General features: G+C 38.1%; 6 protein-coding genes and 1 long non-coding RNA gene across 12 annotated transcripts; 4 read left to right on the top strand and 3 right to left on the bottom strand.

Moving 5' to 3' along the window:
• Positions 1-583: 583 nt before the first annotated feature.
• Positions 584-2,227, top strand: LOC120001204 (mitochondrial outer membrane protein porin 2-like). The gene has a single exon (XM_038849426.1). It carries the CDS (start codon positions 868-870, stop codon positions 1,174-1,176), a length of 309 nt encoding a protein of 102 aa, XP_038705354.1. The 5' UTR covers positions 584-867; the 3' UTR covers positions 1,177-2,227.
• Positions 2,228-2,404: 177 nt separating this feature from the next.
• LOC120001191 (60S ribosomal protein L26-1) lies at positions 2,405-3,139 on the bottom strand. The gene has a single exon (XM_038849418.1). It carries the CDS (start codon positions 3,072-3,074, stop codon positions 2,634-2,636), a length of 441 nt encoding a protein of 146 aa, XP_038705346.1. The 5' UTR covers positions 3,075-3,139; the 3' UTR covers positions 2,405-2,633.
• A 236-nt stretch (positions 3,140-3,375) lies between these two features.
• LOC120001175 (BTB/POZ domain-containing protein At3g49900) lies at positions 3,376-6,267 on the top strand. The gene is made up of 4 exons (XM_038849416.1): positions 3,376-3,964; positions 4,118-4,187; positions 4,818-5,336; positions 5,415-6,267. The coding sequence occupies exons 1-4, from the start codon at positions 3,834-3,836 to the stop codon at positions 6,171-6,173; spliced, it is 1,479 nt and encodes a 492-aa protein (XP_038705344.1). The 5' UTR covers positions 3,376-3,833; the 3' UTR covers positions 6,174-6,267.
• Positions 6,268-10,457: 4,190 nt separating this feature from the next.
• LOC119997825 (adenylyl-sulfate kinase 3-like) lies at positions 10,458-13,829 on the top strand. The gene is made up of 7 exons (XM_038845061.1): positions 10,458-10,900; positions 11,688-11,819; positions 12,321-12,470; positions 12,572-12,690; positions 12,811-12,895; positions 13,020-13,066; positions 13,397-13,829. The coding sequence occupies exons 1-7, from the start codon at positions 10,663-10,665 to the stop codon at positions 13,493-13,495; spliced, it is 870 nt and encodes a 289-aa protein (XP_038700989.1). The 5' UTR covers positions 10,458-10,662; the 3' UTR covers positions 13,496-13,829.
• Positions 13,824-14,413, bottom strand: LOC119997908. The gene is made up of 2 exons (XR_005468096.1): positions 14,228-14,413; positions 13,824-14,087 (listed from the first exon to the last, which is right to left on the bottom strand). It is a non-coding gene; the product is annotated as an uncharacterized LOC119997908 (long non-coding RNA).
• An 881-nt stretch (positions 14,414-15,294) lies between these two features.
• Positions 15,295-18,880, bottom strand: LOC120009432. Of its 3 annotated transcripts, none has more exons than XM_038860213.1 (5): positions 18,541-18,880; positions 17,325-17,472; positions 16,048-16,118; positions 15,688-15,958; positions 15,295-15,609 (listed from the first exon to the last, which is right to left on the bottom strand). In XM_038860213.1, the coding sequence occupies exons 1-4, from the start codon at positions 18,739-18,741 to the stop codon at positions 15,719-15,721; spliced, it is 660 nt and encodes a 219-aa protein (XP_038716141.1). In that variant the 5' UTR covers positions 18,742-18,880; the 3' UTR covers positions 15,295-15,609; positions 15,688-15,718. The 3 variants fall into 3 exon arrangements, with proteins under 3 accessions (XP_038716141.1, XP_038716069.1, XP_038716003.1); XM_038860141.1 differs by having other exon boundaries at positions 15,295-15,598; XM_038860075.1 differs by having other exon boundaries at positions 15,295-15,958.
• A 740-nt stretch (positions 18,881-19,620) lies between these two features.
• On the top strand, positions 19,621-24,237 carry LOC119983434 (peptidyl-prolyl cis-trans isomerase CYP65-like). 4 transcript variants are annotated; one of them, XM_038828136.1, is made up of 11 exons: positions 19,621-20,048; positions 20,170-20,232; positions 20,336-20,439; positions 21,021-21,112; positions 21,198-21,287; positions 21,383-21,454; positions 21,548-21,907; positions 22,335-22,591; positions 22,716-23,004; positions 23,598-23,708; positions 23,813-24,237. In XM_038828136.1, exons 1-11 carry the CDS (start codon positions 19,921-19,923, stop codon positions 24,011-24,013), a joined length of 1,767 nt encoding a protein of 588 aa, XP_038684064.1. In that variant the 5' UTR covers positions 19,621-19,920; the 3' UTR covers positions 24,014-24,237. The 4 variants fall into 4 exon arrangements, with proteins under 4 accessions (XP_038684064.1, XP_038683365.1, XP_038684813.1 ...); XM_038827437.1 differs by having other exon boundaries at positions 19,622-20,048; positions 21,383-21,458; positions 21,549-21,907; XM_038829608.1 differs by lacking the exon at positions 19,621-20,048 and adding an exon at positions 20,914-20,938 and having other exon boundaries at positions 20,216-20,232; positions 21,383-21,458; positions 21,549-21,907.
• The last annotated feature ends 79 nt before the right edge of the window (positions 24,238-24,316 follow it).

The raw sequence follows: 24,316 nt of genomic DNA, 5'->3' as shown, positions 1-24,316 counted from the left end.
AATAATTAATTAGTAAATGGGTGTTAATTTTGTGTAATTATAGATACTTAAAGGAAAATGATGAAGAAGTCACCGGTTCGTATCTCAATAGTTGAGTTGAACGCATGTAATTCAATTTAATTCGTGGGTTTTACATATTTCAAATGATGCACATGAAACATGTGCGTAAAGTCAACAGCAATTGAAATACTATATGCTTGCTGGGATCTTATCATTACATGATTATGAAACTAGGGTTGTCAATATGGCGTAGGGCGAATCGACACGCACCAGCCCCAACACAATGCCATGGCATCTGCCACAACCCTCCCTCTGTAAGAGTCGTAATTCGGTCGGGGTGGGATTCCTTAACCTAGTCTTGATGAACTTGTCCCGTAGAATCGATAGCCTTGTAAAAATTTACATATTTAAATTTAATGGCAACTTAAAATTATTACCTAAATCAAAACAAATTCATTTGTAAACATTGATTAAAACATCCATTATAGTCACCACAATCCATAAAATCAATCAAAGATTCGAAGTTGCAATGTGACATCAACCCTTCAAAAAAGGCAAACAACATAACAAGAAGGCTCCTTGAACATTTCATAAGAGTACAAACCGACCAAATAAAATCACTTCATTAGTCCATCATTGTGCTACAATCATACATAAAACAATATAAACGTTAATTAAAACATAGATTATTAAATTAAAAATGAATAACACCATAATCCAATCCATAAAATCATCAAAAGATTCAATGTGGCATCAAAAACTTGTCGCATGTGGACATGGGTCGGGCTGTCCTTAAAATTTGTTTCGATCCCATAAACTCTTGCTGGGCTGGGCCTATTTGAGATTTTAGGGAGCGAATTAAGGGAAATGATAACCTTCTTGTTCACACTTAGAAGCTCTTATGTGCATCATCTGGATCAGTTGAAGAAGACTCCTGCCGTTGGTGAAATCACCCCAAGGTTTTCCACTAATGAGAACATTTTTACAGTCGGAGGCTCATATGCTGTTGATCCCCTGACAGTGGTGAAAGCTAAGCTCAATAACCATGGGAAACTTAGGGACCTGCTGCAGCATGAGGTTATACCCAAGTCAATTGTGGCAATCTCTAGTGAATCTGACACCAGGGCCTTGGACAAAAATCCCAGGCTCGGCGTGGCTCTGGCCCTTAAGCCCTGATTGGCATTTGTTGAGAGATTTTTGTGACCCATTTATCACACTGGGGGAGATTTTCCTAGCCATTTATCAACTTTCTAACAAAGGTATATGCTAGTTCATGGATAGGTGCTTCACAAGCATACATACAGACATAAGATGAGGGGGGTTTCTTTTACCAAAAACACAACAACGAAAGAGTTCATTTAACACTGAGACGGACAATAATCAGAGATACCACTGCAAAGCAGGGAACCATTGGTTTGACCATTTATTGTAAACATATGGGTGATCAAAGACAACGTACCATGATGAAAATCATACTATGTTGTGGTGCTTGGGCAGCACTCTCTTCATGTCTCTCCAATGAAAGTTTGTGCTCAGAAAGATGAAGAAAAAAAGCCAGGATACCGGGTGATCCAAACGAGGGCAGCTACTGAAGCTTAGAACTTAAAAATTATCTAATGTACAACATCAAACTCAACCAAAAACAATACAGTCTAGTTTGCCAGCAGCTTTTGCCACATGTAATGCTATTGTAAAGAAAGAAAAACAGCACTCATATAATGTTGTGTAAATATTTCCTACCACCCAAATCTAACAATGTTCAAGAACTTTAAATGAAAACTCTTAAACGAATGGAAATAGTCCTACACATGCATACATAGCAATAAGCATTACTGAAAATCAGAGATAAGGACATTTCCTCTACATTTCATTAAACATGCAGAAAAGAAACCTATCTAAAAGATCAAGGCATAAAACCATAAAAAAGAAAAGGCGAAAGATTAAACCACAAACACCACCAGTCTCCATCACAATCTAGAGAAAGCACACGGCGAAAGTGCACGAAAAACACAAATAATAATATGTTGGCATCAGTAGCTGCAGAGAGTAAAGAAGATGCTAATTCCACTAAGAAAACTAAATCAATTCTTAGCTACCAAATCAAAATCAAACTCTCACAACATAGCTATGCTCCAACGATCATATTGGGGTAAAAATTAGTGTGTTCCAGGGAAAGGGTGTTAACTGCTAAGAAACTAACAAGAGACAGGTAAATATGATTGAAAAACACAGAATCACAAAACAAAATACAACAAACAAAAAGCTCTAAAACAAAACAAAAAAAAATGGTTGCAGCCAACAATCTATATCACGCATCTATGCACCACATAAAGCAAACCATAATTCATATAACAGAAGAAAAAAATATAGAACTATAAGATGAAATCAACCACTATTGGCTGAATAATCAAAATATAACATTAGAACGTCAAAAAATTCCACAAGGTCCCAGTAAACACTAATAAACTTCAATGTCCAGATCCAAATCCAGCATACAACATAAACATAAACATAAATTGAAACATCTAATGGAATCCTTGTTCTTAATGAAACCCACCAAAACATAAAAGAAATTCCGAAGTACCAGGTATCACAATACATCAAAACCTTGTAAATCTGTAATCGAAGTTGATTTAGTCGACGCTCTGCATAATATCCTCCGCAGTGAACTTGGTGCCCTTGTCCTTATCAGCGGCAGCACGACCCTTAGCCTTGCGGTCAAGCAGAGACTTGCGATCCTTGTCAAGACGTAGCTTACTGATAACAACCTTGGAAGGGTTGATGCCAACATTAACTGTTGAGCCATTAACCTTCTCACGAGTTACACGCTCAATATGGATAACCCACTTGCGACGGTAGACCTGGACAACCTTGCCCTCACGGCCCTTAAACGAACCGCGTACCACTTGCACCTCGTCGTCCTTGCGGACTGGCATCGATCGGACATTGTACTTCTGACGAAGGTCAGATGAGAGCGGAGCACTCATCAGAATCCTCCGAACACTCGACGGCGCGGAGAAGTGCGCCTTGCGATTCTTGCGGCGAGAGGAGGTAACCCTAGGATTGTACTTCATTTTCGCTCCCTCTGTATGCGTGTGGGGAGCCGTCCAGCTAGGGTTTATAAAACGAAAGAAAAAGAGTTGCTAGGGTTTGTATATTTATAGTCACAGTTTAGATACCAAAATACAAAATAATTAGAGTTGAAGTACCAAATACAAATAATTCAACAAAAAGACTGGGCTTTTTAGTCCATAACAACGGCCCAAAATAAAACAGCTGAAGCTCAAAAATGGGCTTGAATATCGATCCAGATCAAGCCCAGTTCAGACAAAACCTTCCCAATAAATAACGTAACGGTGCAGGAGGCCGGACTGCCGGAGGCGGAGCAGAACCGAAACCGCGAAAGGGGGAACCGAAACGGCGAAAGGGGGCCAACCTTGTAATCATGAATTCTAATGAAGAAACTTAAAAACCAATTATGGCAATGATTTACAGTTTAACGGCATGGTCTACTGCAATTGGTCAGTAATGATTCTCTATTCTTTAATGGTGGTTCGATGTCGAGGAAATTTGTCCATAGGAAGCAAATTGGGGGCCAGATTTCCTAAATCGTCAACTAGAGATTTACGGTGACATTCTGATTCGAGGAAGGTTATTGATGGCGGAGTTAAGGACGGCATTTATGAGGGTTCACATGCTGCCATTAATGCTGCACCAAGTGATCTTGAAAAACATCGCCAAGGAATTCCTCAAAAACCCTAATCGCATTAAACAGAAAGGGCTTGGGATTTGGGAGAGTGTGTGTCTGAACTGCTCTGTTGGAAGATCGAGGCATGATGAATTGGGGGAAGCTAGGGGTGGTGGATACCATCTACGAGGAAGACTATGAATACTCCACTTCTCCTTCTCTCTCCCCTTCCATCTCCTCTCCAAAGTCTCCTCTGCATTTCACAGTACAGGCATGGTATTTGATTTTGATCCCCTTTTTTCTCTGTTGCTTCTAATTTTCAGAAATTCGGCTCTTGTTGCATGATTTTCTGTGTAAAAATATACTTTGAATTGAGAATTGTCCCTCACTGGCCTTATTTCTTGTTTCTGTGTTCATCAAACAAATTAGGTCCCTGGAGAACCGGTGTGAAACAGATGTTAGGATTCATGTTCAAGGAACATGCTTCAATCTCCACAAGGTCTGTATATTCTCCAATTCTCTTCCTTTTTTTCACATTTACATGGTGCAATCTAAAGGTTACAAGTTTAAATAAATCTACGGGATCCCGGTACATAGAGTCTTTAATTCATACTTTTTCTTTGTATATTTCTCCTAAACTTTCAGCTAAAATTAGTGGTTATTTGGTGTGAACTTTGATGATTGGGTTGTTCCTTTGTATGATTCTGTATATGAAACACTATCATGGGTATGTTAATACACAAATTAGAGATGAACAAGATGAGTTTTGAAAATTCTGAGTCTAAGGTACATAAACATTCATTGAGAATGAGCCATATCAGAAGCTTAAATGGTAGAGGGCCCCTTGGTACTTGGTAGCAGCTCATAGTAGTGAATCAACACAAAGACACAATCAGTGACCAAGCTCATGCATCCTTCGTCTCTTCTCATTCACCATTAATGTGGGTTTCTTCTGCTTCAAAACGGTTACCAAAAAAGTGCAACCAGTTGCAGTGTGAATATTGCAAAGCTTCAGACTTGTCACCTAAAATGGTCCAATTACTCGGACCCAGTTTTCCATTTACGTTTTGATCTTCAGGAATTCATTCAAATCGGTGCATTCAATGTTTCCTTCCTTTCTTTTTCATAGGATCCCCTGACATCACGAAGCAGATATTTGAAACGGCAGCTAACGGAACTTAGCGGCGAGCTGACTCTCTCGCCTCCGTTAAACATAACGGCTCAGACCTTCGCACTTGTCGCGGAATTCTGTTACGAGTCCCGAGTCGTCTTAACGCCGTTCAACGTCACGGCGTTAAGAGTCGCAGCGGAATTGCTGGAGATGACGGAGACTGATGGTGAACTCGAAGAGAACTTGAAGGAGATAACGGAGTCATACTTCCGACGCGTGGTTGTCGTCAACAGAGAGTCGGCGATGATCGTGTTCCGTTCGTCTTTGTCTTTACTTCCCGAGGCGGAGACGACGGCGTTTCTTGTTAGTAGATGCATTGAAGCTTTGGATATAATGGACGATGGCGAAGGTGTCGACAACTGTTTCGCCGACATTGTGACTCTCAGCTTTCAAGATTTTCAGATTCTCGCCGATTCGATGCACGATCGGTACGCCTGCCACGATGTGCTTTATCGGACTGTTGATCTTTTTCTGGAGGTAAGCGACCACGTTTAATTGAGCGAAACAATTCGTCTTCTCCGGTCATGGTTAACACGGCGTGGTTTAAATGTGCAGGAACAAAACGGCAAAATCAGAGACGAAGAGAAAATCAAGATATGCAACAGCATCGACTGTAACAAACTCTCACCAGAACTTCTGATGCACGCAGTACAGAATCCGAGAATGCCTATTAGATTCATTATTCGAGCAATGTTGGTGGAGCAGCTCCACACGCAACGCTCGATCTTCTCGACGGCTGATCGCAAGCCTCACAGGCACCATCAATCCAGAGACTGTACCACACTTGGCGCGATCCTGCAACGCGACGCAGCAATTCGACAGGCGGCTCAATTGAAGGCAGCAATGGATGCCACGACCTGGCGCATCCAGAGCTTGGAGAAAGAGCTCGGCCACATGAAGACTCTCTTGAACAATCAGTCTGAGAATGAACAGAGTATAGTGAAGTCAGCTAGATCTGCGAGTTTCCATTACGGAACGGGAAACACTAATAAGATTGAAAGGGGGGAGAGAGGATCTGCTTCTTCGTTGAACTTTCGGCACGGAATCAAAGCTGAGAATTCAATGGCTATGTCTTCTTCACCGGAGGATTCGTGCATTGAAAGCCCAAGACCAAGAGCCAAGAAGAACATCGGTAGGAGATTGATTGACAGATTGAAGAACTCGTTGTGGGTGTCGAGTTCTGGCACAAAATGTGGCGCTAAGAAGAGTAAGATTTCAAGCATGATGGAGGCGGGACATGGAATTGATGAAGATATTATCGTTGTTGGAAAGGATGAAGCATTCTCACACAAGAGGAATTGCTCACAAGGGTAGCCACCATTTTTTCTTTCTCTTCTCCTCTGAATCTTAATTTTAATTTGCCTATCTGTTTATATCTGAAGTGATAAAGATCTGAAATTTGTGCAAAGAATGTGGATTTTTTAGGTACTTAATGAGAAAAACCAGAGAATATAAATCCAGACCTGACTTTTTCTCTAACAAAGTGACAGCCCGACTCTATATGCTTGGTTTGTTCGTGAAAGACTGGATTAGTACCAATGTGAATTGTAACTCCGTTATCACAAAATAAAGAAGCGGGAGTTCTAAAAAGAGTTCGCAATCCAGAGAAGAGAGAAGCTATCCATACCATTTTCACTACATAATGTTGTCATTGCATGGTATTCAGCTTCAGTTGAAGAGCGTGAAACGATAACTTGTTTCTTTGATTTTGACGGATAATGCATTTCCAAGAAATATGCAATAGCTCGTAATCGATCTTCTAGTGTCAGGGCATGACGGTGAATCAGAGTCACAATAGCCCTGTAATCAAAAGTTTAAGATGAGGGAAAAAAGTAATCAATTTCCAAGAAATATGCATATCAAAAATATTCCGGTTTCATGTAAGATGTTTAAACTTTAAAGTGCCTTTGCAGTGGGATATATCCATGCCTCGTTATGAAGAATGAACTTTTGAAACCTAGGAAGTACTCTAATCTTACGAGATCCTTGATTTTGAAACACTGACTGAAGGTATTGCTTTATAGTAAGGATCGTATCAGAATCATCCTTGCCAATAATCATATCATCCACATAAATTAATAACGCAACAAATTTTGATCCTAAATTTTAAATAAACAAACGAATAATCATTTTGAGATTTGCTGAAGCCAAAAACCATAAGAGGAGAGGCAAAAATTTCATTCCATTGGCACCCAACTTTTTCCAAACCATAAAGCGTACAGGGACCAGGTAGCTCGTCCATCAGAATTGAGATAATAATAGCTGGTCTAGACCAGTGTGTCCACCGTACCACTCTAATTAATTTTGTACAGAGGAGTTGGGCCATGAAAGAGGATGCCTGATATAAATAAATGTAAGTGCCATGTTTATGAGATAAAAAGAGAATAGCTGGTCTGGTTCCACATATTTATGGGCTTATGACAAATTATTAGAGTTGGTATATCTCCCATTGATTTATTTATTGTCTTTTTCAGGTGAAAATTTTGTCCATTGAGAAAGTCGAGCATAGAATATAAATAACGAAAATGATATTTGTCATAGTAACTGGGATAAGTATGCGGTACTGACGTCGGTGGCCGTGTGAATTAGGGAAGGAAAAATACTTAAATCTGGTCTCATGATGACTAGAATTAAAAATGGTTACATCAAATATTTGTTAGAGTCAAATTAAGACTTCAACTCCTTATGGTTACCTTTGCTGACTGAAATAAATATGTAGAGGATACTTGGTTATTCAGTTGAAATGTACACATTCAAAATGTTTAGGCGACTGTGATTGCTTTCCTTTGACAATTCCAGAAGATGGTGGAATAATGTGGGGTGGAATAATGTGTGCAGAGGCGAAGCCACATTGAGCCAGCTGACCCCCCTCGAAAAAAATTAATAATAATAATTTATACACTAATTTTAATACCCCCTTATTATAAAAAATCATACTCATTGTTGAAACAATAAGACCTGTTATAAATATTACTTATCATATTTTTGATAAAAATTTTATTTTTAGTATTTTTTTTTTTGTACTTTTGAAAGTATAATTAATATATAACCCTAAAAAAATTCCAACGGCGCTGCCCCGAACCCCTGCGTAGCTTTGTCTACCATGATATAAAATCCTCTGTCCATCACTACGACCCCCCTCATCTAAAGTCCTGGCTTCGCCCCTGAATGTGTGACGCCCCTTGCAAATTGCTATTAATTAAAAATATGCCCATCCTACAAATAATTACCTAATTTCATAAATATTATACTTGTCGGGTGTGCACGGTAGTGATAGGTATCCCAATTTTAAATATCTCAACTCATTCTAACACATGACAAGGCAAGCTTTAACATGTCAAAGTTGAAATATTATTTTTTGGACAAAAATACATCTATTTCTTTAAAACGACCTGTCCAATTCTTTTCCTACGCACATTGATATAATTATTATTTTTTTTAACTTTTTTAAAAACGAGATTTTAAAATATTTTATCTCTCAAAATATATGTTGGATTTCAGAAAAAATTACAATCCAAAGTCAAGTGTAAAGCTCTTTCCATCAAGTCTCAAAGTCAATATTATCTTATCGGTCTATCCTTAAATTCCTATCATTTTTGGAAAATAATGGAATTTCACTGTTTTTGAAAAAAAATAGAATTTATTAGAACATTTATATTAGGCCTTAAAATGTGAAATTATAACTAAATTCACATTTATAAAACAAATGATATTCTAAAAACAGTGAAATTTAGACAAATTAACAATAAAAACCAATGAAATTCACTATTTTTCAAAAAAAATTGAATTTATTAAAATATTGAAATTAGACCTTAATAGGTGAAATTATGACTAAATCCACATTCCAAAAAAACAACAATGATATTCCAAAAACAATGAAGTTGAGCCTAAGATGCAAAATTTGTACTGAATTCACAATTCAAAAAAGCAATGGAATTTCACTATTTTTTGAATTTAATACAACATTGACATTAAGCCTTAATAAATGCAATTATGACTAAATTTACATTAAAAAACAACGATATTCAAAAAATAGTGGGATTTGGACTAAATTCACAATTCAAAAAAATATCGAAGTTTTATTTTTATTTTTTAAATTAAATTTATTAAAACATTGAAATTAGGGTGAAATTATGACTAAATTCACACTCTAAAAAAATAATATTCCAAAAATAGGGGATTATCACAGGAAAAATGTGAAAAGAATAATTAGTATTAGTGAATTAATTTTTTACTATATTAACATATTAGTTAAAAAAAGTAATTTTGTTCAACTAGAAAATTATTGCATGCATAAATAATACTATTGGTGGGGCTTATTACGTATTTGAAAATGTGGAATTCATGTCAAAAAAATAAAATAAAAAATTAATGAATTGGAATTGAGAGTTGAAGTGGATAAGTTGATAAGTGGCAATTTAGCAATTAAATTCTGTAGATGTGGGCAATTATTTTATACCTGCGTCATTTAATAAATTGTGATTATAGAGGAGAGAAGTGAGCTACACACCACCAATCACGTGGAGTGCGTGACAAGAAGTCGCGTGGGGAAGCTGACACACCGCAGCTGATGTTGGCATGCTGCTGACTGATTCATGCCATAGAGATTTGGGATGTGTATGACTCTTTCAAATTGTGATATACAGTTATATATTATTTTCCGATGTGTACGAAATAAATCTAACGAGGGGTTTGAATACGGGTGACAAAAAAATTGATTCCGCATCGATTTCGAGTCGGATAACATCACGTACGTACGAAATATTTACATGTATGGATTGTAATCTAGATTGAATTTCGGATGTACTTAATTGATCGCATCAGGATTGGTTTAAATTTCAGACAAATAAATCTGACAATAAATTAATTTGGATTAGAGTCTGAACAATTAAACTAGATAAAATTTATGTGTTTGGACCCTGATCCGAATTTAAATCGAACAAAAATTTTATGTTTGGACCCAGATTTCGGACATATAAGTTATGTCCAAACTTGGTTTAATCTGGGTTGAACAAATTCGGTCATTCGGACATAGTAGAGTTTTGGAAGGAAAAAAAAAGAAGCAAAAATATTAAGAATCTCAATATTTTTTGTCCTAATTAGCTCAAATGTTAAGATGTGTGTATATAATTCATATGAAATCGTGGATCTCACATAATTCATATGAAATCGTAAGATTACTAAGAAAAGAGAGAGAAAGCAAGGCAATTAACCAAATGGGGTGTGCCTGCAGTGTCTACTGCAAGCAGTGGATCCCACACTTGAAAACATATCTGATGGCTGCAATGGAAACTGCAGGGACTGTATGCAATTTCCCCTGTAGGTACCCTTGACTCATCGTGGCCATTGATACAAGTCTGCTCACCAGCAAGCGTTTTTTTTTAATTTTTTATAGCAAGCGTTTTTGAATTGACCGTGACAAACGAAATTCCATGGACGTCGTCATTGACCGTACGCCTAGAAAACCGCATTGTTCATCTGATACCGTGCAACCACGCCCCAAAGTAGCGCGTGAATTACGTTCCCCGCCAGCGTGGCACCTCTCTCTCATACGATACACCCATGCTATAAAATCGCGACACTTGGATACTGATTATTGCAAAAACATCCATTGATCCACACAGAGTATCCCCTTCTCCCTCACTCTCGCAAGGATCCAACATCGGAGGAGAGGGGAGATAATATCCAAGAATAGCCTTTTGTCTTTGATTTTTCTTGACATTAAACGAAATCTTCGCTCCGCCGTCAAAGTCCCGGGCGGATTGATATAAAATTTGTGTCGTTGACGTATTTTAACTTAGAGATGGTGGCGGTAAGAGCAGCGCGGAGCTTGAATTGCGGTGCTTCGCAGAAATTTGAGTCTGGAAAGTTGACGTTGCTGCCTAAGGTTGACTTCGTGGCGTTACCGGCGATTGGTACCGGTAGTAAGTTGGGGCTGAATGGTTGCAGACTGAGAGCGAGTTCTTTGGGCCCAATCAAGGCAATGGAGGAGTCAACGGTGTCTTTGGAGAATGGCTGCACGCCTGCTGCTCTCGTCAATGGTATTTTTTTTTTGTTTTCAATTTGAGATTTTTATTGAAACTGCTGCATATTCTTGAGTCTTTTGGTGTTGCTTCAGAGAAAAGAGATGTTTCTTGCATTATAATTTGTTCACAGTTTTTTCTCTGAATTAAGATGGGTCAAACTGGGTTCTTGACAAGCATTTTAGATTTGAGTTTAGTTATTTCATTTTTTAAAGAGAGAATCAGGCTGAGTTGGACATTAACTATGATCATGAAGCAGATATATATGGTTGCTCTTAATTTCTTGCTAAGGTATTTCTGCCAATTTCTTATGGGATGTTGTGCAGATTCCACCATTCAACTGTGGCTGGGGCCTTCGATTCTTTCTTTCCACTTATAATTTTGCCCTGTTTGATTACTACTCATATGATCTGCCTCACTCTTTTATAGCAATCTCCAGTTACTATTTTGGGATGGCATACTGATTCCATCATTCTGTTTTCACTGCTACCAATTGCCAATTTTATGTGCAGTTGTAGATACCTTTCTTGTAATTCTTTGTAGAAAAAAGATGGAAATTTGCATACAAGTAGTAAAAGTTTCATGCGATCAGAAAATATTATTTTTTTTTGGTATGAAAGGGCTGATTGAGCATCTGAGTTTCTATATGCCGATGAAGGTCTCCTTGATCATGACTGTCGTCATTGATTTTTTTTTTTTTACATTGTGAAATTTTCGTATTGAGCAGTTTTGCAGTGTTCTGATATATTTTGTAGTTTCTTTTGAAATGCTTTTAATCCAACTTGAATTTAATTTATATAATTAGGTAAAAGTCTTCAGCAGATCGGAAAGTCAACAAACATTTTGTGGCACAAATGTCAGGTGGACAAAGTTGATCGGCAAGAGTTACTTCAGCAAAAGGGGTGTGTCATATGGATTACTGGACTCAGCGGTTCAGGTTTGTTAGAAATGATTTTACTGTTTGAAGAGATAATGCTTTTCTAGGCCTCTTTGATCTCATTTTGCCTACGTAGCATACTTACATAGTCTGATAAAGTTTTAGCAATTGTTTTTGCTTATTCATACGACTCGCCAAAAATTCAAGAAAATGCTTCAATAATGGCTTTTATATGTGCTGTGTTGAGAACTTGATTATCTTTTAATGAACTATATTTGGTCGTTCTGCTGCATTCCAAATTTCTAAAATGTAGATTTTTGTTGGTTATGCTAATATGAAGGGTGAGTCCAACTTTTACTCGGGATTCAATTGATTTCCAACCTAAAAAACTCTGGATTATCTTTTGCACTTCTATTTATTGGTTTTACCTAACATTTACTGATACAACAAAGAAGTTAAAATTTATTATTCTGTTGTCACATTTTACCTGCCTATCTTCCCTTTTTCCTAACTCTATAGTTACTGATCCAATTCACTCTATCTACCTTGGACTCTAATTAGGAAAAAGCACTCTGGCATCTGCTCTAAGTCGAGGCTTGCACTTTAGAGGAAACCTGAGCTACATCCTTGATGGTGACAACGTTCGTCATGGTCTAAACAGTAACCTGGGTTTTAAAGCAGAGGACCGTGCAGAAAACATACGAAGAGTTGGTCAGTGTTTCTTTTTGTTCTCAATTTACTTATGTTGTTCCCCAACTATGTTTCTCTTCCTTATTTCATATGATTCCAAATTCTTATATTATCCACTGCAGGGGAAGTAGCGAAGCTATTTGCAGATGCTGGTATTATTTGTATTGCTAGTTTGATATCCCCCTATAGAAAGGATCGTGATGCTTGTCGGGCATTATTACCAGAAGGAGATTTCATTGAGGTGTGTTCCGTTCATTATAACAATCTCAAATGTGAGATCATTGGTTTTTTTTTATTTCCATCATTTAGGGAGAAAGATTTTCTTCGGTCGCTGGAAGACTGATAAAAGTTTCCTTTACAGGTGTTCATGGATGCGCCACTCCAAGTTTGTGAGGCTAGGGACCCAAAGGGACTGTACAAGCTTGCTCGGGCTGGAAAGATTAAAGGTAATTTCTGGTTTTTTCATGCATTTTGATGCTTGGTTTTCTTTTTTTTATTATTCACATATACCTCTGGGATTATAATTCTCAGCCTGGATTACATGGTGAAAATTGTTTGGGCATTTTGCAGGATTCACTGGGATTGATGATCCATATGAACCACCATTAAACTCTGAGGTATGTCTCCCTGGCAGAAATGAAGCATTTACAGTGAAGTTTATATTCCCTCAATCATGGATTTGACACTGGACATACTTGCGCCTAAAAGGCAGAGAAAGTGCAGGTGCTAGCTAGTCATATGCTTTTATACAAAGAAATAATGACTAATGGAGTAGTGGGTTAAGAATTGCCGACTGATGAAAGATAATTCTTTCATCATCGTATCACTGACATCACTAGTTTAAGCATTTGATGAGAGTTCCTAGTATTTCTGAAAATTTTTCTTACTCCCATCCTTGCCTTTCTTCAAATTACATGTAGCAGAAGACTGAGTGGTTTGTTTTGCAGATCCTAATACGGCAGAGGGAAGACCAATGTGCTTCACCAAGTGAGATGGCTGAAGCTGTCATCAATTACTTGGAGGAGAACGGGTACCTGCAGGCCTGATACGCGAAAAGGGCCTTCTAGTTTCCAGCCGCGTAGGCTTTCTTACCTGTATATAGCATGCTGCGACAACAGGAACTTCTTCAACTTCCCTGCCATTTCAAGTCCTATCATATTCCATTTTCCGAATCTACTAGTCATTTGATTAATTGAGATGTTCATTGTCTTGTTACTATGAATTCTGCTTCTTGAGTATATAGAAATAAGGCCGAAATTCTGTAGTGTAAGTTATATATCATCTTGCAACTTTGTATGTTCATATTGCAAGATTTCATATCTTGCAAAACCTTATGTAGACATTTACCTTAATAATACAAGAGCAGAATGTTTCTTGTTACCCAAAGATTTCATTATTCTTTTACATTGATATGCAGAAGGATCTTGCAAAACTTGCTGAAATCTGAATTACATCAACACACCCAGTTAAAGAGAGAAAAAAGAGTAAACTGCATTTTTATCCAAGAACTCAAAACATAGGCACACCTACATCTGGTGTTCTATGTCTGTGAATGGACAAGAAGCTTAACACTAGTGCTCTGGTCATGGACACCATAACAGAGCTCACGGCCTCGAATGCAACAGCGAACCGCAGCTCCTGCAAACGCCAGAGAGTGCTAACTAATAAACCCAACCCATCCATTGCCATTGCCAGCATCACTGCCATCTACCTTAAAAAACACAAAAGAACCCGGAACAACTTAGAATCAAACCAAAGCAATGAGGTTCTAAGAATACCTGGAAATGTTGTCTTGCAGGGGATAGGAGAGGAGAGGAGGTTGATTGATTGGGGCTTTTTCTCAAAGGGAAAAAAAAGAAAGAGACTTTTTGTTAGGATCAGATTGCAACTTGACAATAAAGTAGTATGTTTGTTGCTTTCAATGCTACCAAACTTGTCCCCACTTTAGTATGATATATGTAGAATTCTTAAGTTAGGGCAAATGCAATGGTGAGGGCAAATCTAATGGTGAAGTGGTATTGGGCCAACAAAGATGTTGTCTTTTGCTGATGTGACTGTATTGTAAAATGTGTTTTGCTGATGTGGCTGTATTGGGATAAGTGTTTTGCTGATATGGATGTATTGATATTTGATGTTTTGTTGTAGGTTTGTTGTGGATAATATGGAGGAATGAAATGTTGTTGACCTCCATGTTGGGTGGGAAGAGAAATTGTATAGAAATTTGTGTTTTGTTGATGTGGTTGTATTGAAAGATGTGTTTTGCTGATATGATTGTATTAGAATACGTGTTTGACTTGACTTTTTATGTAATAGAGGTGCGACCGGACCAACATTTTTATTGGCCCAACAAATAAGAAACCATTGCATTCGCCCTTACAGGTCCTCAATCTCAAAGTTCCTTCTTGTTAACTTTGATTTTGGAAACAAGCGTACAACTAAATAATTCTCTGCTGAAAAAATGGTTTCATTAACGAGACTAATTATCGTGAAACTACAGCTTTGCAATTCGTTAAAATTGTAAAGTTTACGATTTAAATATAATTGTTTAGAAGGTGTGTCACATCATATCACATTTTTATTTTTTCATTTTTAAAACTTGTATGACTTTCTCTTCACCGTTAGATATGAATTGTGAACTCTAAGAAATTACGGACCCCAAGTCCGATAACTGTTATCTTATGAAGGATGGATAGAGGCAGTTAATGTGGCACTATTTCCTAGACTGGTGGATCAATTTGAAAACTGTTGTTTGGAGGTTTTCTGAAAATGAAACAACATCTGTGGATTTACCCACGCTAGTTGTAGTGGAAAAACTCTACCTTTATTAATATCTGCAATTTGTGAGTCTGAGAGGGAAAAATCAGATTTTATCATTTATGATAAATGTGATAAGGGGCATGCATGTATACATAAAAGAACAGCTTTTTGTAAACTTCATTGATATATTTGCCAAGCCAAAGTATAATCCATATCATGCTCTAAATGTGATATCCGCCAGTCGCCGCCTTCGGACGGAAAGGATGGCAAGGAATGGATTGTAGAAGTAACAGCCTGAGCATTATGAAGACATCAGGATTTCTCAATTACTGTGGCGGAAGGGCATTCATTTCAATTGGCTACTGGAACTCTCCTACCTTGCTAACAGGTGTCTGTTCAATTTCTACTTGTGAAAATTTCAGTAAGAGTGAAGAAGCAAACAAAGATGTGAATTATCGAACATTGGATAGATCACACTTACGCAGGCATGCAAGGAATGAACGGCTTTGTTTTCAACTGAAGTATTTTGACCTTGGCACTGAATTTCTCTGCATTTCCCGGGCCATAGAAGGTAGCCATTTCTCACCCCTGATCGTTTTCAGTTCTGCAACCCTTTCCTCCTCTCTTTTCGTCTTTTCTTTTGCCGCTGCGTCTTTAGCTTCTAGCCTATTTAATGATTTCTGGGATGCAACTCTAGCTGCAGCTATTATGTCTGCTCCATCAACCACTATAGACTGGAGTAGCTGCTTGAACTGTATAGGATTCAAAGAATTTGCATTGATAAATCAGTTTTCCGCAATGAAGCGTCAAAGGGAAACTAAATATGGAAGAACAAGCATACCTTCTTCGATTTTTCCTCAATCACTAGTCCTGGAAGGATTCTTGGTCTTTTTGTTGGTCGTTGAAATTCATCTGTTGCATTCAAATAATCCCAAGTGATTGCAGACAATTTGATGACATGCAGAATGCATCAAAAATTATCAACAATGGTAAGACTCTTTCAGGTCAGTGTAAGCTACTCTCTGCACTTGGCATACTAAATAATGACTTAGATCACACATCTTGCTTCATCACAAGAGATTCGGCAGCAAACATTGGTTGAAGAGAATTTTCGCCATCCAAATATCCCAAGTTTTGCCAATCATTTAGATGTACATAGAACAAATGGCTCTCATAACTAGCCACTACTGTACTTCAAACAAGATTTTTTATATAATGGAATTTCCAGGTAAAATGGAAGAAGTCAGTAAACAGGTTATGGATGACAGGCTAAAGAAAGTGGCCAGTTGGCTATTGCTGAATGATACATGAAATATCTAACCTCCACAATGCTTGGCAATCACAAACTAATCCAATCGATTCAAGATTCCCCCAAATTTCTAAAACAATAAGAATTCTCTCCAATTTTTCAATTCAACATGAGTTATCTCCAATACAATAATCAATTGGAAATCAAATCAAGCGGAAGCATAAATAATCATCAATCAAAGCATAAAGGGAGGCGACGATTTAAAGAGTAAATCCTTGTCACGAAAAGCAAGGTAAAACCTCGGGTTTATGAGCTACCAGCCTACCACCCCCTCTCAAATCCACTATAGAAGATCAAGCATATAAAGGAACACCCTAGATTACAAACCTACACAAGAGAATGTACTTAGATCCCTAATTAACTCCTGGATTGACTTATCTTAACTAGACACAAATCACCTAACAAGGAAATGAGTTTTCTATCTCTAGAATCTGCAGGGGGCTCCTGCCAGATTTATGTAATCTGCCTGGGGCCTCTTGAACACTTCCTGAGAAACTCCCAAGGGTGTGGCCCATAGGGGCACCTGACAGACTTCCCTTAGATCCTTTGTTCTAGACAATCTTGATCCACAAGTGTCTCAATGCTCCAAACATACCCTGAGACACCTAAATGAACAACTATGACTATTGTATTCTAGAGTGTTGATAAATATGATAAACATTACAAGGTGTGCTAAAGGAAATCGTCAAACATACATATTTTGACACTAACAATACAGATACGCCCTAATCTACTGAGCCCAGAAAGAACAACTTTGTTTTGAAAGCACCAACATTTTCCTAATACAAGTTAAATAGAAACATTCTGACCTATATGATCGAATACTATCCCGGGGGAAGAATGCTTGAATAACCGTACTCCACCATCATTCATCATGGTCTCACTATCTGGTACATGAATGGGATCGTTCGCAACCTCTAATGTCTTTTCTAAGATATCATCCAACATCTTCTGTGCCTGTCATGAATTTCATTAATCATTAGTCAATGAAAAAGAAATAAAACAGCAATAGAATCCAAAGAGAAGGAATATATTAAAAAGAGCAAAAGAAAGCCATATCCATGTGATACAATAAGCACTGCAACCTTCTTCAAAGTTAAAACTTCGGCCCTATATTTTAAGTTTTCAATCATGGGAGTTAGTCATTGTCTTTATAGCAACAATGATAATTTTACACAGTAAGTAACACCGTTCAAAATTTACGACTAGCTATATGCCAAAATCAATAAGTTGATTGGGGGAAGTTGAATAATCACTTATACCAACAAAAAAGAGTGTTTGCTACTAAGGGAAGCATCAATCACAAGACAATGCCATGGCCAATATCAATGATTAGATCCAGAAAGGAAAATTCAACATTTGGAGACCTTTGATCTTAAGCCTAAGGGAACTGATAATGTGAACAGGTTCATCTATTTCATTTTGTGACAGCTTCTTTCACAGTTCACCACCATTCATGAAACTCATCCAAGACAGACAAGAGGGAATCTTCAGTATAATCATTTCAGAGAAGCTACAAAAGATGTGTGCTTCCAAAGATATGAGACCAGAGCTGAGTCTCGAGCTTTGGCAGAGCAAATCAAGAGAATTTAGAACAACCTTTCACAATTCACAATACTTCTCTGTATGCATGCTTATCCAATTCCTGAAAGCACAACCAGAGCTCCGAGGACAAGGCAGACCCGAAGTCTACAGGAGATAAGCTCAGATGTCTGGATTATTCTCACAGAAAGGCTTAAAAATTATATGATTGTTTCAGATTGAAACAAATTCAAAAACATAGATGAAACCAAAATAAGTGACAGTCTATGAGAAGATAGTGACCACCATTACCAGGCTAACCAATTTCATTCCCACACTTCGTTTTTGTTGTGAAGAAAGTTTGAGCCCTCTATAGTTCGAATGGCAACATCAAACTTAACAAGCATAACCATTTTTAAAGCAAACAGGTTTCCTGTAAAGAAATGAACCCAAGGAACTCTAGGCACTAAAAGAATTCCCAATAACGCAAATCAAAGTAGTGACCTTGAGCTGGTAGTGCTTGAGTTTCCGGACATCGCTTGGATGCTCTCTGTCAGCTTCGACAGTCTCACGCTTCGTCGTTGTTGTATTGGAAGAGCCGAAAGTGGTGGTCGCGGCGATTGACTCAATGGCGGCTTTCCACTCGGCATCCCCGTCTTCCTCCCCGCTGCTGCTGCTCTCACTGGTAGGGCGCGGATGTCCCATTCCAGCCGTTGAAGACGATCCGCACCTCCTCTTCCCTCAGTCAGTCAGTCTCGCAAATGTAAGGCTCTCGCCGGTGCCAAAACCCGTTAAGTTTGCACGCTCTGGCGGCTCCGCCTCTCAGGCCGCCTGGTTGTTGAAAATCAAAATACAGATTTGGGCTAGCTGTTTTAATTGCTTGATGCAGGCCCATATAATATTTAAGGCCAATTCTTTAATTGGGCCTTAAGATGGCCCTAAGCCCGTAAGAGCAAGAATGGTGTTTCGGATGTGTGATAAGATCCCATGTAGGGAAAATTAAGGGAAGAGGCTAAAAGTAGCAATAGATAAAAGATAACACACAACGTAACACATTAAGATCAGTTTTTTAAGCCTAAGCGAGGGCATTGAGTTTGGAGAAAAAATTCGTGAGGACTTTGGCTCAAAGAGGACAATATCTTAATGTGTTTGACCTTATGGGCGCTGCGAGTCTATCTAGAGTACAACTCAATTTATCTAAAAACTAAAGGATTTCATCAATGTGCTCGTGCATGTTCAAAGGATATGCGGGTCCTAATCAACGATCTCACTGTCCTCTTTTTTTGATTGACAAGAAAAGTGTGAGTCTAACGATCACTTTGTGATCTTTGAGTTAGTTTTCAATCCAAACTGACAACTCAACACAAATTATTTTGTGATTCCTGAGCTAATTTTAAATCCGAGATGTACTCTTTGACCTTTGTGCAGAGTGATACCATTCTCGATTTTATTTTGTTTGGTGAGGCGGGACCGCTAGCGTTACTGCTCTACGACCGCCTCACAAAACTGTGAAAACACCGCCTTTGTAATAAGACTGGACCGAAACTCGGAATATGTAAAAGTAAAATAATATAACTCTCAACTCCCCTCACGAAAGAGCCCGTGCCCTCGACCCGTAGATTATGTCCTATTTCGATCTGACATGAGTTAATGCGGAGTTGTTAAACGATCCCACCGTCTCAAACGGTCAAAACGCTACTCGGACAAGGATTCGTCTCCGAAGACTTCGATCGTCGTCAATCCTCGGCCTCGCTTGCATAATATCGAACAGAGAAAACAGAGCCAGAGTTTGCATGAGTGAATTTTCGTACAGTGCTGGTAGCAGATGGTATTGAACTAGAAACCCTAATTTGTGTCTTACTGGGCTAGCACGGGCGGTGAAAGATGGGGAAGAAACAGCACAGCAAAGATCGAATGTACCTAACTAAAACGGAATGGGCAACTGAGTGGGGTGGCGCCAAATCAAAAGAAACCGGCACACCTTTCAAACGCCTCCCCTTCTATTGCTGCTCGTAAGTCCTTCCTTCGCCTTCTAGCTCTAGGCCTACCTATATATCTATATCTATGGCAATTAACATCTGCGTATATACGTATACTCGTTGTTCGTGACTGATGGAATCTTTTTTGGCGCAGTCTTACATTTACGCCATTTGAGGATCCTGTCTGCACGGCTGAAGGCAGCGTCTTTGAGATATTGTTAGTTTTACCCTACTCATAATTCAGCTTTGATTTCTGTTTTTGATGAGTTTTTGGAATTGTAAATGGTTGTGACAGTACTGGATTTTATTTTTGAGTGCAGGAGTATAATTCCCTACATAAGAAAGTATGGAAAACATCCTGTTACTGGAGCTCCACTGAAGCAAGAGGATCTTATTCCTCTCAGCTTCCACAAGAATGCTGAAGGTTTGGTTTTATTGCTTTTTTGTATTGTTCTTGTCAGAATGTTGGGGGCTAAGGTTATGTAGTGCATTGTCTCGCTTGAGGTAATCTTAAGTCCAGCAAGATCAAGGTTTAACATGCTCTACTGTTCCCAATGACGAAATAAATGGAATTCCTTTCTTAAGGAATGGCCTCTCAAAAATAAAATTGGAAGGGTGCTAAAGTTGGTTCATTAAATATAGGTGCTTTGACAAGTTTTTTGAGAGATGAACAATGTATTCTACAAACCATATTTAGATGATAACCGAGTAAACGAATTTCTTTAATTGGTATCCTTTTGGATTCATGATATAAAATTAATGTTGTTACTGTTACCTTGTCTTCAGTAATAATGTACACTTTAATTGTATACTCTAATGATTGTTTTGTTTTCTGCACAACCACGATGATTTACTGATACAAATGTTTGTTGTATGGATTCATCTCTTTGCATTTCAGTGTTTCACTCCTCTTTTTTGTGGAGGTTTGTACACCTTTACACTCTTTTTTTTTTTTTTTCTTTTCTTTTCAAACTTCACTAATACCTTTAGTTGCTTTATCCACAGGAGAGTATCATTGCCCTGTACTAAACAAAGTTTTTACTGAATTTACACACATAATTGCTGTAAAGACCACGGGAAATGTTTTCTGTTATGAGGTAATCATTATGCTTATAAAGGCTGTAATAAATCCTGCAAATTAGTGCATTGTTCATCTTCATCTGTTTGCTTTTTATCATATAGGCGATTAAAGAATTGAACATCAAAACCAAGAACTGGAAAGAGCTCCTGACTGATGAACCGTTCACCAAGGAAGACCTTGTAACAATTCAGGTGACAACAGCTTCCATGATATGGTCAATTTGATATGTTTAAAATCCTATTGTAATATTAATGCACTTGGATATCTATGTGAATATGCGTTGCAGAATCCCAATGCTCTGGACAGCAAGGTTACCCTAGACTTTGATCATGTTAAGAAAAGTCTGAAAGTGGATGATGAAGGTAAGCCATAGCTCTTGACATTCGTCACATGAACTAATATTTATTTATTCTCCTTTCCTTGAAATGGCTTCCTCATTTTCCATTTTTCAGAACTAATGGGAATGGCCTCTAACATAAACATTGCTGGGGATATCAAGGAAATGCTGGAGGAGCTTGGAACTGAAAAGGGAAAGCAAACTGCGCTCCTCGGGGGAGGTGGCAGTAAGGCACAAAATGAAAGGGCCGCTGCACTTGCTGCCATACTAGCAGCAAGGTCACGTATTAAAGAGGATTCCCAATCAAATCCAAGTGAGGAGGTTAAAGCTCCATCTTTTAGCATAGTAGATGCTGCATCTGCATCAGTACATGGAAGGAGTGCAGCTGCAGCAAAAGCTGGATCAAGTGATAAAACTGCTGCTCGGATAGCCATGCACATGGCTGGAGACAGGGCACCTGTGAATGCGAAGCTGGTTAGTTTTGCACTTTTGCCTGCATACATACTCTATCAAAATTATTTGCTAAACAAAATTTTTATTTGAAAATGAGTCCTTCTTGCGTCGCTGAGCTTGACCTTTTATTTGCTTTGAGTGTCATCTGGCCATTAGCCCGATGTGATGTTTGTCTAGTCGAACTTGTTTTGTGGAGAGTTTGTGACTGTATAGTTTCTATTTTTATTTAAGGAAGCAAATATTAACGTTTATGTTTATGTCTTGTTTTGTATTTTTTTTTTGGTATTGAATCCATAAAAATTCTTCCTTCATCATGTAAAGTGTAACATAACTTTTACAAAAATATTAAAAGATGGCACCAACTGAAATTAATTCTGGCCAGTACTTTTTTTTAAAAAACTTTTGAGCAGCAACCCTGGCCCGTATTAACGCTGGTTTTTTACTTCAGGTTAAGAGCCGTTACACCACTGGTGCTGCTTCACGATCCTTCACTTCGACGTCTTATGATCCCATCACTAAGAATGAATTCGAATATGTTAAAGTTGAAAAAAATCCAAAGAAGAAAGGTTATGTTCAGATGCACACAACACATGGGGACTTAAACATTGAGCTACATTGTGACTTAACTCCTAGGACATGTGAGAACTTCATCACGCTCTGTGAACGTGGCTACTATAACGGGGTAGCTTTCCACAGGAACATTCGGTATGGTGACAGCTACTTAATTTAATTTGTGTATACATATCTGTGTGTGTATAGATATTTGGTTTATTCTCTGGTTCTCTTTCACCACTTTTTCTTAGAATGTATTATTTGTGATTTCATGTAGGAATTTTATGATCCAAGGTGGTGATCCTACCGGCACTGGAAGAGGAGGTGAATCAATATGGGGGAAACCTTTTAAAGATGAAGTTAACTCCAAATTGCTTCATTCTGGAAGGGGCGTTGTTAGCATGGCTAACAGTGGTCCCCACTCAAATGGTTCCCAGTTTTTCATCCTTTACAAATCTGCAAATCATCTCAACTTCAAACATTCAGTTTTTGGCAATGTTGTTGGTGGCTTAACTGCACTGGCAGCTATGGAAAAGGTTCCTATTGATGACAATGACAGACCGTTGGTAAGTTAAATATGTGTAGCATCTTTTGCCCCCAAAGTACTGATATATTGAGTATTTATCTAATATTACCTCCGCTGAGACATCTATTTAATTTCATGGCTAACATACTATTTGTGGTCCCCAAACAGGATAACTAATGATTGGTGTTAAATTTGGCTCATAGGTGGCCCATACTGACCTATTAGAGAGAGGAGATGGAACCACTTATAGGCCTATCAATTTTACTCAAACTTATCAATGTGAAACTTTTACATTCTAACAATTGGTATAGGATGAAGGATGGAGGGTTTTTCAAGATTAATATTATACATTCTTTGGTTCAAGACATGTTAGTGTAGGTAATGTCTATGCCTTCTTCAGATTCTTTTCCCGTGCTTAATGAAAGCTGATTTGATAAAAATCCAGTATCAGACAAGGTAGAAGCTAAGTTTTGTTTTGTCCGGATTGTAGTTTATATCCTTAATGTTTTCCAAATGAAGTGCCCTATAGCTCTACAGAACATATTGCTTGCTATACCACATGTATGAAAAGTGAGGCCGAGGTTTTCCCAACTTTTGAATGCCCTGCCTTATGGTTTTCTGTCTTGTATGCAGGAGGAGATTAAGATAAAGGGTGTGACCATTTTTGTCAGTCCTTACAATGAACCTGATGAAGAAGAAGAAAAGGCCAAAGATGAAAAGAATGCCGAGGAGGATGGTGAAAATGTTGGTTTCTGGACCCTTTGACATCAGCTTAGATGTTTTTTGTTTTGTTATTGATTTGTGTGTTATTGAAAGAACGACGTGGCCGTTACTATGGTAAATTGCAGGATAAGGTTGGGTCATGGTATAGTAATCCCGGTACAGGAGCAACAGAATCGGGAGCTGTGGGAGGTGGAGTAGGGAAGTACTTGAAGGTGAAGAATGCTCAGAATAAATCTGCTACCATTGACACCAGTTTGACAGCAGATGCTGTGACAAAGAAAAGGAAAGTTTCATCAGGAGAATTTAAAGATTTTTCCGGCTGGTGAGAGTTTAAAGAAGTTGAGAAAACTTTTTTTTCCCCCATTTTCTCTGTATACTCATAAAGAAGAATAGGGAGGAGGAGGTTGTGTTAGTGACTGAAGGCTATGGATAGTCAGCACCCATTAGCAACCTGAACTTGTACAGTTTTTGAGTTGTAGTGATGATGCATATACTCTACATGTAAGTTCACGTTGAAAACTTTGTGTTGACAATGCAACTTTGTTCCACAGGAAGTTTGTATCGTATGATGTAATACATTTTACATTTTACATGCATATATACAAATTCTTGTTCTTTAGCTGACTCTA

The sequence above is a fragment of the Tripterygium wilfordii genome, chromosome 1 (genome assembly GCF_013401445.1).
Source record: "Tripterygium wilfordii isolate XIE 37 chromosome 1, ASM1340144v1, whole genome shotgun sequence".
Taxonomy (NCBI): domain Eukaryota; kingdom Viridiplantae; phylum Streptophyta; class Magnoliopsida; order Celastrales; family Celastraceae; genus Tripterygium; species Tripterygium wilfordii.
This window is presented reverse-complemented; position numbering and strand designations above follow the sequence as displayed.